At 31.3% G+C, this 14,951-nt stretch overlaps 1 protein-coding gene across 1 annotated transcript; it reads left to right on the plus strand.

Moving 5' to 3' along the window:
• Nucleotides 1-4,943: 4,943 nt before the first annotated feature.
• Nucleotides 4,944-12,391, plus strand: LOC143631681 (putative purple acid phosphatase 20). Its single transcript, XM_077100364.1, has 5 exons — nt 4,944-5,253; nt 10,990-11,278; nt 11,354-11,928; nt 12,001-12,089; nt 12,171-12,391. Exons 1-5 carry the CDS (start codon nt 5,110-5,112, stop codon nt 12,361-12,363), a joined length of 1,290 nt encoding a protein of 429 aa, XP_076956479.1. The 5' UTR covers nt 4,944-5,109; the 3' UTR covers nt 12,364-12,391.
• The last annotated feature ends 2,560 nt before the right edge of the window (nt 12,392-14,951 follow it).

Here is a 14,951-nt window from a genome sequence, read left to right on the forward strand (position 1 = left end):
CTGAAAGGAAATATTTTCCTTGTGTTCCCGAATTAATTTAACGAAAGAAAAGAAAGGAAATGAAATGGAAACTTTCTTTTCCTTTCCTTTCACACATCCTATCTTTTTTCCTTTTCTTTTCATTCAATTCTTTTTATTTTAGAAAGAAAACTTCACCCTTTAAAACCTCACATTTCCCCCACTTTTCCTTTTCTTTCTTTCCTTAAATGAAACTTGGGAACACAAGTTTTTAACTTTCTATTCCTTTCTTTACATAAAAAAACTTGGAAACACACTCTTTCCATCCATTCCCTTTCCTATCTCCCTTTAAGTGGAGCTCGGAAACACAATTTGGAAAGAAATATGAAGAAAAGAAAAGACAAGAAACAAATGAAAACAAAATGTTGACGCTACACTATTCAAAACACGACACACGAATTATAAGAATTTGCGTTTGGGTTATATTTGATTCATTTAATAAGCATGACGTATTCCGTTTGGACAGTTTAACTCATTTAGTAAAACGGGTTTATCAACAATCAAATTATAAATCATTAAATCTACACCATTGCTCACCGGGATTCAAACTCTAAACATTATACAAGTCATTTGATAATCTTTTTTAGATCGATGGCTTTCTTGTATTTAGGCTATCGTTCTCTCAAAATTTGGAGTCTAAACATTATACAAGTCCTTTGATAATAGATAATATTTAACCATATTCTCATTATTATGTACTGATTTATAAAGGGTTGTCACAACTGTCCATATTTATGGATGAAAGTTGTGTGGTACAATGCAATTATGAATATTAATGGGTTGGATGAGACCGAGAGTGTATTCACTTTTGTGGTTGTAGAATACCGACATGGCGCCATGTACTTTAAAGAGGACAGTCGGCTAAAGAGCTTAATGGGTGTGGTTAATTTTAGAAAAAAGAAATAAGATTACTGTTACGGGGTCAACTTGTTTATTATCAATCAGTTATAATTAATTATATATATATATATATTTTTTAATTGTAATAATGCTACTAGGATTCTCCATGTGTTGTGACTTGAATTTGCGTGGGGAGTTCACTGTATGCATAAAACTTGAAATAATGTTACAACAATATCATAACTCCAATCAAATAAAAGTTACTAACATATAGTTAATTGAGAGTTCTTGTTTCGGTATCTGTAGTGAATTATCTCGCATAACCCTTTAAATAAAGTCCTTAAATGCCTAAATGGATATCAACACGTATTTTACATCGATCGAATACCATAGAAAGAACTCTGATACCGGTTCCGACGATACCGAAACTGGTACCTATGTTGTTCGGTCGATATGTGTTCCGTTTGTTATGGTAACAACACGCAATACAATTTACGATACTAAAAGAAAACTTTATTTTGAATACAACTATGTTTTTTTATAAAATCTATATCAGAACGCCGTGAAAAAAAATCAAAACCACATATTTTTTTAAAGTTGAAAAGCGCAAGTTCAAGAAAAAAAGTAATTGGTGTAGAGATCCTCCTAGCTATGCCTTTTCTGTTCTAGACTTGTTCAAAGATTAAGAAAATAGTATTACGGCCCATTGCAAGAAAAATGTTTTTTTTACGGGATCATCCTCATAGCTAGTTGGTGTATTTGGAAGACTAGAAATGAAGTAAAACAATCGAAGACATAAAATCACTGGGTTATGTTTGGATAAAAAAATATTGTTCTATGTTTAAAAGCATTGTATGGAAAATTTGATGTGATTTCCTTTTGTAACTTTCGTTGTGTTTATTAGTTTCTAGCGTCTCGCTAGTTGTCTGAATGAAGTGGTGTCATTTCAAAAAAAAAAAAACTTAACTCATGTATATGAAATTATTAGTTAACTAATCTCTCTCAAGCTATAATCCATTGAAATTATAATCCTCAAAACATAAGATGACATAGCGTCGTTGTCACAACATTAGTGTTTCATATGATTTGTTGTGACAACGTGTCTATGTGCAGTTAGATGTCGTGCACGTCACTGACGGATAACATACATGAATCTGTTGTATTATGTTCAACCATTATAAAAACAGCCGAGATGGACATTAATGTCGTACTATGTGTTCCCATAGTGTATTCATGTGTGAATACAAACTACTGCCTCAAGTTTCTTGCTCATCAAAACAGCATATTCCATGCATCATCCATCCTAAGAATCAAACTATGGACCATTATTATTGACAGTGATAATTTTAATATATTTATATATTAATTATTTAGTTTCGGTTACGGGTATCTTGAATAATAATACATGAATAATTTTGTATAAAAAAAGAAAATAAATGTTATTCAATATATTAGCTAGAATAGACTAATAAACATCCTCACAAGACACCCTTGTTGTAAGGTGACTATCTTAAATCTAAGAGTTTGAGGGTTTAAATTATCCTGATGACGCACGTGTGACTGTGTAAGTGATTAAAAGGATAGATTATGAGTCGTTTAGAAACCAGCATGTGGGTGATTCGGAGATTTCAGAATGACTTTGTTTTCTCAAGTGAAGAAAGGAGAAAAGATCAAATTGTTGATTTTATTCTTAATTATTCATTTTGGTAGATTAGCAATAGAGACTAAAATTACGATTTGTTGCCCTAAAGGGATTAAAAATCCGCTCCTTATTATGTAATTACTTTTGTTCTTTTCTAGCGTCTCATATTTTTAAATAAAGTTTCGCCCCTTAAAACAAAACAAAAAAGAGTTTATATACAACCTCAAACTCACATAACTAACAAGTGATTTTCATGATTTCATCACATGATATGTCCCGTTGTTATGGCTGAATACATAGGGTATGTTTGGTATAAGATAATAGAATAGGCGATAGAATGGAATGAGTGAGGAAATGGACGAGGTAATAGAATTGATCATTATAATTCCATTAATTGACATGTTTGGTTACCATGTGGGAATGACATGACTTATTAAATTTTTATTTTTATTTTTTGGTAAGCTAGAAAAAGCCGGAATAAAATAAAAATGATAGTTATTGGGATGGTGGTGGTGGGCGGCGATAAGTAATTGTGGTGGGCGTCGGTGGTGATGGGCGAGAGTGATTGGTGGTGGTGGTGATAGTGGGTGGTGGTGGCAATAGTGAGCTGCGGGTGGCGGGCGGTGATGATGGCCGGGAGTGATGGTTGGTGGTGGGCAACAATGGTAGGTGGTTGTGGGTGGTTGATAGAGGCGGTGATGAATGACGATGGTAGGCAGTGGTGGGTGGTTGGTGGCGGCGGCGGAGGTGGGTGGTGGTGGTGGCGGGCGGCGGAGGCGGGTGGTGGTGGTGGCCGACCGCGAAGGCGGTGATGGGTGGAGGCGGTGGTGGTGAGAGGACATTGGGTAGTAGTGGTGGGAGGGCGTTGAGTTGATATGGTGTGAAGATGAAATGAAAAAAAAAACAATGGTGATGGATGAAATGAATTTGATGTGTTTTAGAGGGAACTGAATGGACTTGGTAATTGATGATTCCATTCCAATGACCAACCAAACACATTTTTTTTCATTACATCGTAATGGTCCATTCCATTACTTCTGCCTTTCATTCATGCATACCAAACGTTACCTTAAAATTGTGTGAAAATAAACGAAATCATGTATAAAAGGTGTAACCACCTACAACTAAACACATAGAAATAGTAGTAGTAGTAGTGATGGTAGTGGTGGTAGTGGGAGTGTTAGTGACAGTGGCAGTGACAGTCGCAGTAGTAGTCACAGTAGTGGTAGCAGTAGCAGTAGAGTAGCAGTAGCAGTGGTGTGAAAGACGGGATCATGTAAAAAGATAAACGTTACATTGACGAGTTGGGTTGATTTCAACCATGATAATCTCCTATTAATTTGTCCATTTTATTATGTGAAATAAAATGTAGTCATGGTTGTAGAAATTCCGGCTAAGTGTCCATTAATTATTGATTAATCATTGATTAATTCTAATTAATCTCGATTAATCCTTAAATAATCGTTATTCTCATTCTCGACTAGCAACTACTACGACACTGACACTGTTAAAAGGCTATTTCTTATAGTTAATGCTCGTAATGATGAGTTAGAGTATTTTCATATTTATTGGTTCATAATAGTATTATATTTTTTCTTTAAATGCATAACAATATTAGAGGATTTTTGTTAAAGTTCTTATAATTAATGCTCATAAAGACCACATAGAGGATTTTCATCTTTATTTGTTCATAATAGTATTATACTTTTTGTAAGGCATATTAGTATTATACTTACCTAACATCATAGTATTATATAAAATATATTAAAAAATCAGTGCATTTTTTCTATTTTTTACTTACAACATTCTAAATCATCCATTATGTTATAAAAACCTCACTCACTGAATATAATAGACGGATTGTGAATGCTCTCACATCCCCATCTACCCTCCTGAACCCGTTCTGTGTAGACGAAGAGAAAGATTATCTATATTTATTAAAAAAAATGCGAGGACATATGGGCCATTAAAAATGTTGGAGGAGCTTTTGTGTAATATTTAATAGTTGAATTTTTCTTTTAGCTTTTCATCCATGGCTCATTTTTTATTTAAACAGGTGGTGTTTTTTTTTACAATGTTTAATAGTATTTACTTAATTATAATTGAACTTTATTCTTTTGGTTTACACTGTTATATTCTTTTGATAAACATCTTTTTTAAGATTCGTTTTTGTTAACATTCATTTTACCACGAAGTCAATCTTTTATGATTTCTAAATATACCATTGCGACACGTTACCTTATCTATCTTACGATGTTTAGAAATGTGTCACCGCAATGCAATGCGGATACAACACTAATTTATATCAAAATAACAAAATAGATTTGTTTAAAAGTATTTATGTTAAAAACATAAAATAAATATATGTAATGTGATATAATATAATCATATTGTATATAATTAATAGTCAACAATCTAACATAGTACGACGAATGAGAACAAATGTAAAAGGTTTAAACAACACTCAGCATATCTATACCACCTCATCAACATCATCGACTCATTGTTTTGTACCTTTGTCACTTAAATTGTATATAAATATTGGCATTCATCTACAAACAGTAAACCTCTACATCCTCGTAGTACATCATTCCCTCACTCTCCAACTCATGTCTTCGAAGTTATGGTTACTGGCTATGTATATGGTCGCCATATTCGCTGCGAAAGTTGCTGATGCATATGTACGGCCACCACCGCGGGAGAATCTAGTTGTATCACTTGCCGGAGATGATGACCCCCACACTCCACAACAAGTAAGTAGTTATTAAGTGATTTTTATTAATTATTTGTTGTAAAACCACATTTTTTTAATAAGTATTAATTAAAATGTAAAATCGAAAACAAACCCTTAAGATCATAGTTTTGGTGGCCAATCATTGAAAATAAAAAGAGTAGATTGGAAGCAAAAATATGAAGTTAAAACGAACTTTTCTTGGGAGTTGGAGGGAAGTAATATAATTTTGTAGACCAAATAACAAGAATTATTTTTTTTTTATTTTTTTATTTTTGTAAATTTATTTTAGCATTATTTATTACTCCGTATTTGATTGGGTTAGGCTATGTTAGATGTAATTAGTTTTTGCTAAACGACAAATAGTATATTTAAATTAATAACAATTACTTGATATATTTGGCTTATTCTGAAACCAACCCAAAAACACAATTTGGTTTCGACCAAAAAACAACCGAATATTAATTCAGTTTTGTTCGCTTCGTTCCAGTTTAGTTGCTTTGAAACCAAATAATGAATACCCCTACTTGATTCACAAACTTTATGTGGAGAAAAAAAGGAAACTGTGACAGAATGCCGGGATGGATCCGTTTCATGGTTTTTTTCCTTCGGTTATATGTTTAACGGAAAAATTAAGGTTGGGGTTCGCGAGCTGTGAACCACCAATGCATTGTCGATGCTCTAAGAATACACTGTAACTAAATTATATTAAAGGTTAATGGTTTTACACTTATTATTATATAACCTATTGAAATGAAGGTCTAAACTTAGGTTCGAAAATTGGGCATAGTGACAAACTATCTTCAAGTCTCGTGACCTTAAACAAATCAGAAGTTACGTTTCTTTTAAGCTTTGTCAATTTATATGTTCTTTTGTTTTTCGTACTTCTAGATATGTAAACGACAAACATACACACGTTATTGCCTGAATCACAGTTACTATTATAATATTATACTAGGTTATAGCCCGCGTGACACGCGGGTGGAATAACACGTCACTAAACATAGTCAACTTAAACATCAATTTAAACAAACATATATTTCTTTAACTATTAAAACTTGATAGATTTACATTGTCACTAAACACATTACCATACCAACCAAAAATTAATAGATTTACATTGTCTTAATATTAAAACTTTCAAATTACAAGAAGTTAATTTTAGCATAACAACCATTACACATCAACAAAATAACTCATAATGTTCTTTGCTATTAAACCATCATCAACATCTTGAAAACTTCAACCAAAAGAAAATCACTTTTCCTAAGACCCTGAAAATTGTTACAACACAATAGCAGATTATATAAAATATAAACCACATAAAACAACATGTATAATAATTAGTAACATATAAACATTACTAAAGTTGTTATATGGAACCAATAAATCTTAACTTCCAAATTATAGTTATTAGAAAGTGTAAAGATGTGTTAACCATCTACTACTTGTATTAAATCTAACAACAATATCTAAAGAATTTATATTGAAAATGTATATTTAGAATAGTTTACTATATTTAAGGTTAATCAAAATCAGTTAACAAAGACAATAATAAGTTGCTTAATTTAAAAATGAAATAATAATAAGAATAATATATAAACATTAAACTATCTCCTTAATTATCGTTTTTATAGTCAAACATTATAATATATTTGAATTTCAAATGAGTGTAAAATAAAATATTAACATTTTTAGAAACTTCTAGAATATATTATATTTGGAAAATAAAAGATTGATCATAAAACAAAGTATATTTAGCATCTATGATTATATACTATTATATAATTTTATGTAATATTACATAATTTCAGATCACGAATAAACACCTTAACAATCTTTTCTCATATAACAATATCTAGATAATTAGAGACTGTTAATAATATAATCGTAAGAATTCATAATTAGTTTAATTGAGATAAATAATAAATAATAAAATATGTTGATTTTGAAAACGAAAAAGTGGTCCGATACGTTTACCAGTTATGGGCAAACCAGTTAGTTTTAAACAATTAGAAATCCAAGGCTAGCTTTCTAGAGACCATTCTTCTTATTTTTTTTTTCCTAAAATAAACGTTTGATTATATTCAAAATGTATATTTAGAAGGTATTATTATATAATAAATTTAATATTTCAATATTTAAGGTTAATCAAAATCGTTTAATATTTAATAATAATACGTTGCTTAATTTAGTAATTAAATAACAATAATAAAAAACATAATAGTTTCATTAACTATCGTTATTATAGTCAAACCTTTAAATATATTTGAATTTCAATTTTTTTTTAAAAATGTCAATTATTATTATTGTTATTATTATTAATAAATTATAAAATTCTGGAATAATAACGGATTAATTTAATGTAGATTAATATTTTTAGAAACTTATAGAATAGATTATATTTGGAAAATCAATATTATACTTTTTTGTTTAATTTTAAAAATCACTATTATGATTTAGTAAATTTACTAAATTTATAATTCAATAAATATTAATAATAATTTAGAAACTTTATGATTATATACGGTTATATAATTTTATTTAATATTATATAAAAACATAAATTATTTTCTTAATTATAGTTAATTTAGTCAAATCTTTAAATATAGTCAGTAATAATTTGAATTTGAATTTCAAATTATAGTCAAAAGATTAATTAATAATGGAATCAGTTATGTACATTAATATCTTTATTAAATTCTAGAATAAATTATATGTGGAAGGTGAATATTATAATTTAATATGTATTTTAATTTTAAAAATCAATATTATATTTAGTTTAGTAAATTTAGTATATTTATAATTAGTATATGTTAATAAAAAATTAGTAATTTTATAATTAATATTTCAGGAATATTAAATTAAAGATTAAAGATCATAACCCAATAAAACATTAAAGAGTACTGAATCAAAATTGGCCAGAAAAATATTAAAAATTGATTATATAAAAATCAAATAAATTACATGAATTGTGAAAAATACATAAATACATGAATAATAACAAAAATATACATCAATATTAAACAAAAAATAAGATATCTTATCAACAAATCTTCAACCCATGAAATTAGCTATATCAAGTTGGGAACATAACCTGAAATGAGAAAATTAAATATTAATATTCATTTTACAAATAATAAATTTTAATCGTGGTAATGTTACATGTTATGAAATATTTACCCAGTAATTCATAAAATTCAACTTTAATTTAAATTTGGAAATTTATAAATTTTAAATTACATCGTTTTAGAAATAATAAATTTTAGTGATGGTAATTTTAGACATTATGAATGTTTGTTTAATCAGCCATTTAAAAAGTTCAACTTAAAGTTAAAATCAACTTTAATGTTTGACCAGACAATTTAAAAATGTTTGACCGACTTAAACGTTTGACCAACAACTAAATAAAAAAATCAACTTTAATTTAAATTTGGAATTTTAAACTTTTTAAATCAAATAGTTTTAGAAAATAATAAATGGTAATGATGGTAAGTTTAGACGTTATGGAATATTGACCAACCATTTACAAATTTCAACTTTAACTTAAATTTGAAATTTAAAATTCGAAATTGTAATCGTTTTAAAAATAAAAAAAATTAGTCGCGGTAATGCTACATGTTATGGAATGTTAAACCACTGATTTACAATTTATTATTGGCCTTAACGGAAAAAGAATAATGATAATGTCCATGGATGAAACTTTTTATTTAGAACCTAGAAGTACAACATGTGAAAGAAAAAAACAGGAAAAATATAAAACTTCAAATAAATATAAAACAACCATTGTTATAGGTATAACACATGAACGGAAAAACTTACCGGAAAAACGTAAAAACGTAGAAATATTAGCTTCATCGCCGTTTTTGATTTAGAACCTAAACTGATTTTAAAAAAATCAGTTAACAATGAAAACAAAGATAAAAAGGTTAGATCTACAATAACCGGAAGAAAATATGATGTTGCCGGAAAAAGATATAACCTTGCAGGAAAATATGATGGTGGATAGTGGAGTTAGTAAGCCGAGAGAGATATGGAGGGAGAGATAGAGATTAAATACAAACAAAAACGGAAAACAAAAATCTTACCGGAAAACCTTACCGGAAACCGTAATAACTTCAAAATATCAATTCAATCTTGGATTTTGATATACAACCTAAAGAGATATTACAAAATCATATAACAATTAAAATATATATAAAACCATTTCGGAAATCCTTGCCGGAAAAAGATATTACCTTGCCGGAAAATCAAATAACCTTGTTGGCCATTAGAGTATAATATATAACCTTACCGGAAAACGATTAATCCCGATCTACATTACCGGAATATAGAAGATGGTGGATGGTGGAGTTAGTAAGCCGAGAAAAAGAGAGAGATTAAAATGATTTTGGTGGAAAATATTAAGGTTTAAATAAGTTTTTTGGTGTTTGGTCAACATGACACGTGGCAGAATATTAGAGCACATGAGAATGGAAATATGGTGACTGGATTGCACATGTGGACAGTCTAAAAGAAGGCCATGTGTCCACATTGTATTGCTTTAATAGTATTTAAAGATTTAACTAGAAACCAAATGTGTTTTATATTTTATTGTAATGATTAATAAAATTTTTTAAAGTAATAGAAATTGAAAACTCAGAGGTTAAGAAGTTAACATTTATAAGGCTGGTCGCTATGGGGCGCGGTGGGGTGGTTTTTTTGGCGCCGTGGGGCGCGGTCCAACCAAGGGCGACGAAGAAATGGCCGGCGCCGTTGATGACATCTCTCTCTCACACACATACATACATGCATATATACGTATAATAGGGGCGCCCTTGGGGCATTAAACCATAACGGGGCAACTTTGGGTGGGGCTTCGATGCCCTCGGTGCTTACGTGGCGCTGACGTGGCACGATAGAGGGGCTTCGAAGCCCCTCACCATAGAGGATAGCCTAAGGTATGTAATCAGGGGTAATCAATAAATGATCATTAAAAAAATGTTAGAAGTGAAACCAAACCGAAATTAACCGCAAACCAAATTAACCGACATTTGGTAATCATCTATTTTTGTTGCCTCTGCTAACCGATATTAACCGAATCGAGTCATTCATATTTTATATATTTGTAGCTTTTAGACCTCCAATTTGTAAATTTATACATCCTCACATCCATTTTATATATTTAAAATTTCATTTTACGTATTTCTAAGCAAAAAAAATTTAGCACAAGTTAGGTTTTGGTAAATGGTGTAGCTTGTATAAAGGCCACGGGCCAGGGACTCTTTTGTTTTTTTCCCTAGTATTGTAAATATATTAGTTTTTTGTCCAAAAATATTTATATATGGTGTAAATTTACTTGTTTTCGTCCGAATTTTGAGCCCCCTTGGCCTCCTCTTCGACGTTTTCGTCCAAGCTTTGCCACTGATTTTGGGTATTAATTGAAATTAACTGAACTAACTGAAACCAAACAAAATACCAACAAAATAACCGAATAAACCGAACCCAATTAACCAAAAACCAATTAGTTAATAAACTTGATTAACTGATGCATTTAGTCTTGGTTTTGGTTTAGGCTAATAACTGAAATGAACTATGCAAACTCCAAATTTTAGTTGTTTTGCATACAATTTGGATAAAAAAACAATATTACTTTCTTCCTACTTGACCTCTAGTAGATTTTGCTTTCAAATAATCTTCATATCTATACAATATGTTCAAGATAATGTTCATTTTTTTCTTTTTTGGTATAATTATTGAAAAATGTTGGTTTTAACAGGTTCACATATCTTTGGCTGGTGAAGATAAAATTCGAATTTCATGGATTACTGATGATGATACCCCACCCACGGTTTACTACGGTACATCTTCGGGGAAATACGATCGTTCGGCTAATGGGACCATTTCTTCTTATGAATATTTAACTTACACGTCAGGTGAAATACATGACGTAGTAATAGGTCCATTGGACCCGAGTACCGTGTATCATTACTGTTTTGCCCTTGGTTCGACTCACGAGTATACTTTCAAGACTCCTGCCAAGTTTCCAATAAAGTTCGTTGTTTCAGGTAACTTCATCGTAATATTTTTTACTTAAATATTATACAGAGCTAAAATGACCTAATAAAAGATCGTTTTAACAGGTGATCTTGGACAGACCGGATGGACCACGTCTACCCTTGAACACATTTCACAATCAAACTATGATGTGCTTCTACTACCCGGAGATTTGTCATATGCCGACATGTTGCAAACACTTTGGGACTCATTCGGACGCCTGGTGGAGCCGCTGGCGAGCCAAAGACCGTGGATGGTGACACAAGGCAACCACGAGGTTGAGAAAATCCCAGTCATCCACTCGACCCCATTCACCGCCTACAACGCAAGGTGGCATATGCCATATGAAGAGAGTGGGTCCGGTTCTAACTTGTACTATTCGTTTGAGGTCTCTGGGGTTCACGTCATCATGTTGGGCTCCTACACTGATTTTGACTCCGGCTCTGACCAATACCAGTGGTTAGAGGCGGATTTAAAAAAGGTTGATAGGAGCAAAACACCATGGCTCGTGGTGCTTATTCACGCGCCATGGTATAATTCTAACAATGCTCATCAAGGCGAGAAAGAGTCAGTCGATATGTTGGAATCAATGGAGGGGTTGCTTTACAAAGCTCGTGTAGATGTCGTCTTTGCTGGTCATGTCCATGCTTACGAACGTTTTGTAAGCTACCACCTCATTACTTCAATCTAAAACAATCACGCGATAAACATACTAATTTCTCTTGTATTATAGAATCGTGTTTACAATCAAGAAGTCGACGATTGTGGCCCGGTGCATATCACTATCGGGGACGGAGGTAACCGTGAAGGTCTTGCAAGCAAGTGAGTTTACTCGGACAAAAATATATGTTGTATTTCATTTAGTAATGATTATTACTAAGTTTTAACAACCATTTATTTTAGGTTCAAAGAACCACAACCGACAATATCCGCATTTAGAGAAGCAAGTTTTGGGCACGGGGAACTTGAAGTGGTGAATGCAAGTTACGCTTTATGGTCGTGGCATAGAAATGATGATGATGAATCAGTTAAATCTGATTCGGTCTGGATTAGAAGTCTTGCTTCTAATCCAAGTTGTAATAAGTTAGTAATATGAACTCACTTGTTAGCCAACTTGAGTGATAATGCATACAAAGTTTGTTAGTTGTTACATTATGTCTTTTAATAGCAGAATCAGTTGTTTTAAAGTTATCAAGACAAACATGATAACCACTAACATTGGTAAAAAAATGTAGAATATATAGAGCTGCTACAAACAAGTGACCCTTCTCATATATCATAAGCTAAGACTAGGCATTATGCATCTCATGATGGTGGATGACTGGATCACTGGATGAGTCTTATTTATATAATCTAACAGTTTTTTTAAGGATAATAACCAAAATGTCGACCAATCATTTCCTAAAAGGTCTACCCTGAAACTTGTCGACCCAATCATTTTTTAATTAGTACTCAACAAGATTTTTAACTAACAATATTTTACCACGGGTTAAAAAACTGTCAGGTCTATAGTTTTTTTTTTCAAATCATAGGAGCAGACGGATTATTTGGGCGTCAATGGGATTATTTTTTCTTCCTACAAAATTTATTTCGGCTTACTGCAAGATTTTTCTAGCTTTCAATGAGATTTTTTTGACAAGTGACGAAATTTGATTGGTTAAAAACCTCGTCAAACAATAATTAAAAAATTATCGAGTTTATGTGTTTTAGAGTGACCATTATAACATATTGATTATTTTTCCATTTTTTATTTTTTAAATATACATTATTTGAAGGTAAGTGACATGCCAAACTATATATTTCATTAATGGGAAATCATCAAAATATATACTTGACCATCTAGCTAGAAATACGAAAATATACATTGTTACCCTTTTTATATTTAATTTTTACTATAAATAGTTTTTACTTTAATTCAATGTGCCAAAATAAACATTTGAACACCACAAAATACAAAAAGAAACATTGTTACACTTTTTATATATACTTTTTAATATAAACTTTAATTTAATGATGAGAAAATTATCAAAACAAACATTTGACCACCTTCGTTAATGTCGTGGTCAACTGGCGAATTTGTATATATCAAAGAATTAGTGGGCTCACCCGCTGCGTTGCGGCATAGTTGGCTGCTAACTGGATGTTGGAGCGCAAATTTGTTGGGCTTAGTTCATATTATAGTTGCTAATATATGTTGTACTTTTTTAGCCTTACATCATGATACTTCCTACACAAATGCTTCAAATAAGTGTAGCAATATTATTTCATAAAAATGTTTTGAAACCATGATATTGAAATAAAATAAAAAGTAAATAAACCCATATGAAATTATCATCCTTACATAAGTTTCATCCACACAACACAATCATTATACCTCCACAGCTAACACAAAAATTTCACAATATGAACACATATATACACAGTAAGGCATACTAAAAAACCATGTTTATGTACCAGCCACTGTTGACACAGTGCTTGCAGTCGTCATATACACAGACCTTAGGCCATATAAATACTCAGGAAAGTTAGGATGGGGATCATGCCAAGTATCTTCTATTGGCGAAACAAACTGCAAAATAATATTTGATCAAATAAATAAACTCAAGAAATATGAATGCCCTCGCCACTAAAAAGAAATTTTGATGCACATGTAGTGAAGCATGTACCTATGATTATACAAATGCTATGATGCATACAATTGAACTCCCATGAACTAAAAACCCGTAGAAAGTCACCTACACATTTGCCCGACAATGGTTGTTAAATGAGCATATATAAAAAAGTGATTGTTACCTTTTCAGAATTCATTACCTTTTGGGATTATCTTAAACGTCTCAGCGAGTTTCAAAGACTCAAAGCCCTTAAACATAGCCAATTTCCAATTAGCAACTACAATAAATAAAAATGGCACAAAGGAGATTTATTTAACAAAAAGAATAAGTAAATGCATATTAACAAATAGAGATCTATAGTACTCCAAATTTAACCGAAAGCATAATTCTTTCCATGACACCTTTCAAAAGTTGGGTCACCATGTGATCTTTTGACATACCAAGCATCGATTAAACAATTTAAACCTGATAATTTACATTATTCGGTACCCGTACCGGTACTGACCGATCCCAAATTTTCCGGTATACGTTTTGTTAAAAACTTGGTACCACCGAAAGTGCTCAATTCGGTAACGGTACCGGTACTGTAGGCAAAAAGTCGTTAAATACCGGCACCGATCCCAAATTTTCCGATCCCAATTTTCTTAAAAACATGGTAACGGTACCAAAATCGACTCGGTACCGGTTGCAAGTAACATTTGCTCATCCTATTGTTAACATAACCGATAAATTAGGGATTTAGTGAGCACATGAAATATAAAAGAATATGTTAAGAACCACAAAAGTCATGTTTCACCCTCATCAAACAACAAAATCCCACAAAACACAAAATCTAGTAGAAATTAGTGTATGCAGCAGCGACCATCTATTTCACAAAATACATAATCCTAATCTTCTGAAAAAAAAAAGCATCAAAAAATGATCAAACACCTGGCAGGCACCCAAAAAACCGAGATGTTAAAGAAGCAAACAAAGAAACATATATCAGGCAACTTCCTTTTTATTGAATTCCCAAAAAATGATCATCTAACCATTCTATTCTCACCAATTGCCTTGTAATAAATCTGTAACA

The sequence above is a fragment of the Bidens hawaiensis genome, unplaced genomic scaffold (assembly GCF_021521415.1).
Source record: "Bidens hawaiensis isolate Kalapana, Puna unplaced genomic scaffold, B.hawaiensis_p1.1 tig00006228_1, whole genome shotgun sequence".
Classification (NCBI taxonomy): Eukaryota; Viridiplantae; Streptophyta; class Magnoliopsida; order Asterales; family Asteraceae; genus Bidens; species Bidens hawaiensis.

Excerpts from the sequence above, each read along its gene's own strand:
- LOC143631681 (XM_077100364.1), top strand. The coding sequence starts at position 5,110 with ATGTCTTCGAAGTTATGGTTACTGGCTATGTATATGGTCGCCATATTC. Across the intron at positions 11,279-11,353 it reads AATAAAGTTCGTTGTTTCAG|GTGATCTTGGACAGACCGGA; the intron begins GTAACTTCATCG and ends TCGTTTTAACAG. Across the intron at positions 11,929-12,000 it reads TCCATGCTTACGAACGTTTT|AATCGTGTTTACAATCAAGA; the intron begins GTAAGCTACCAC and ends CTTGTATTATAG.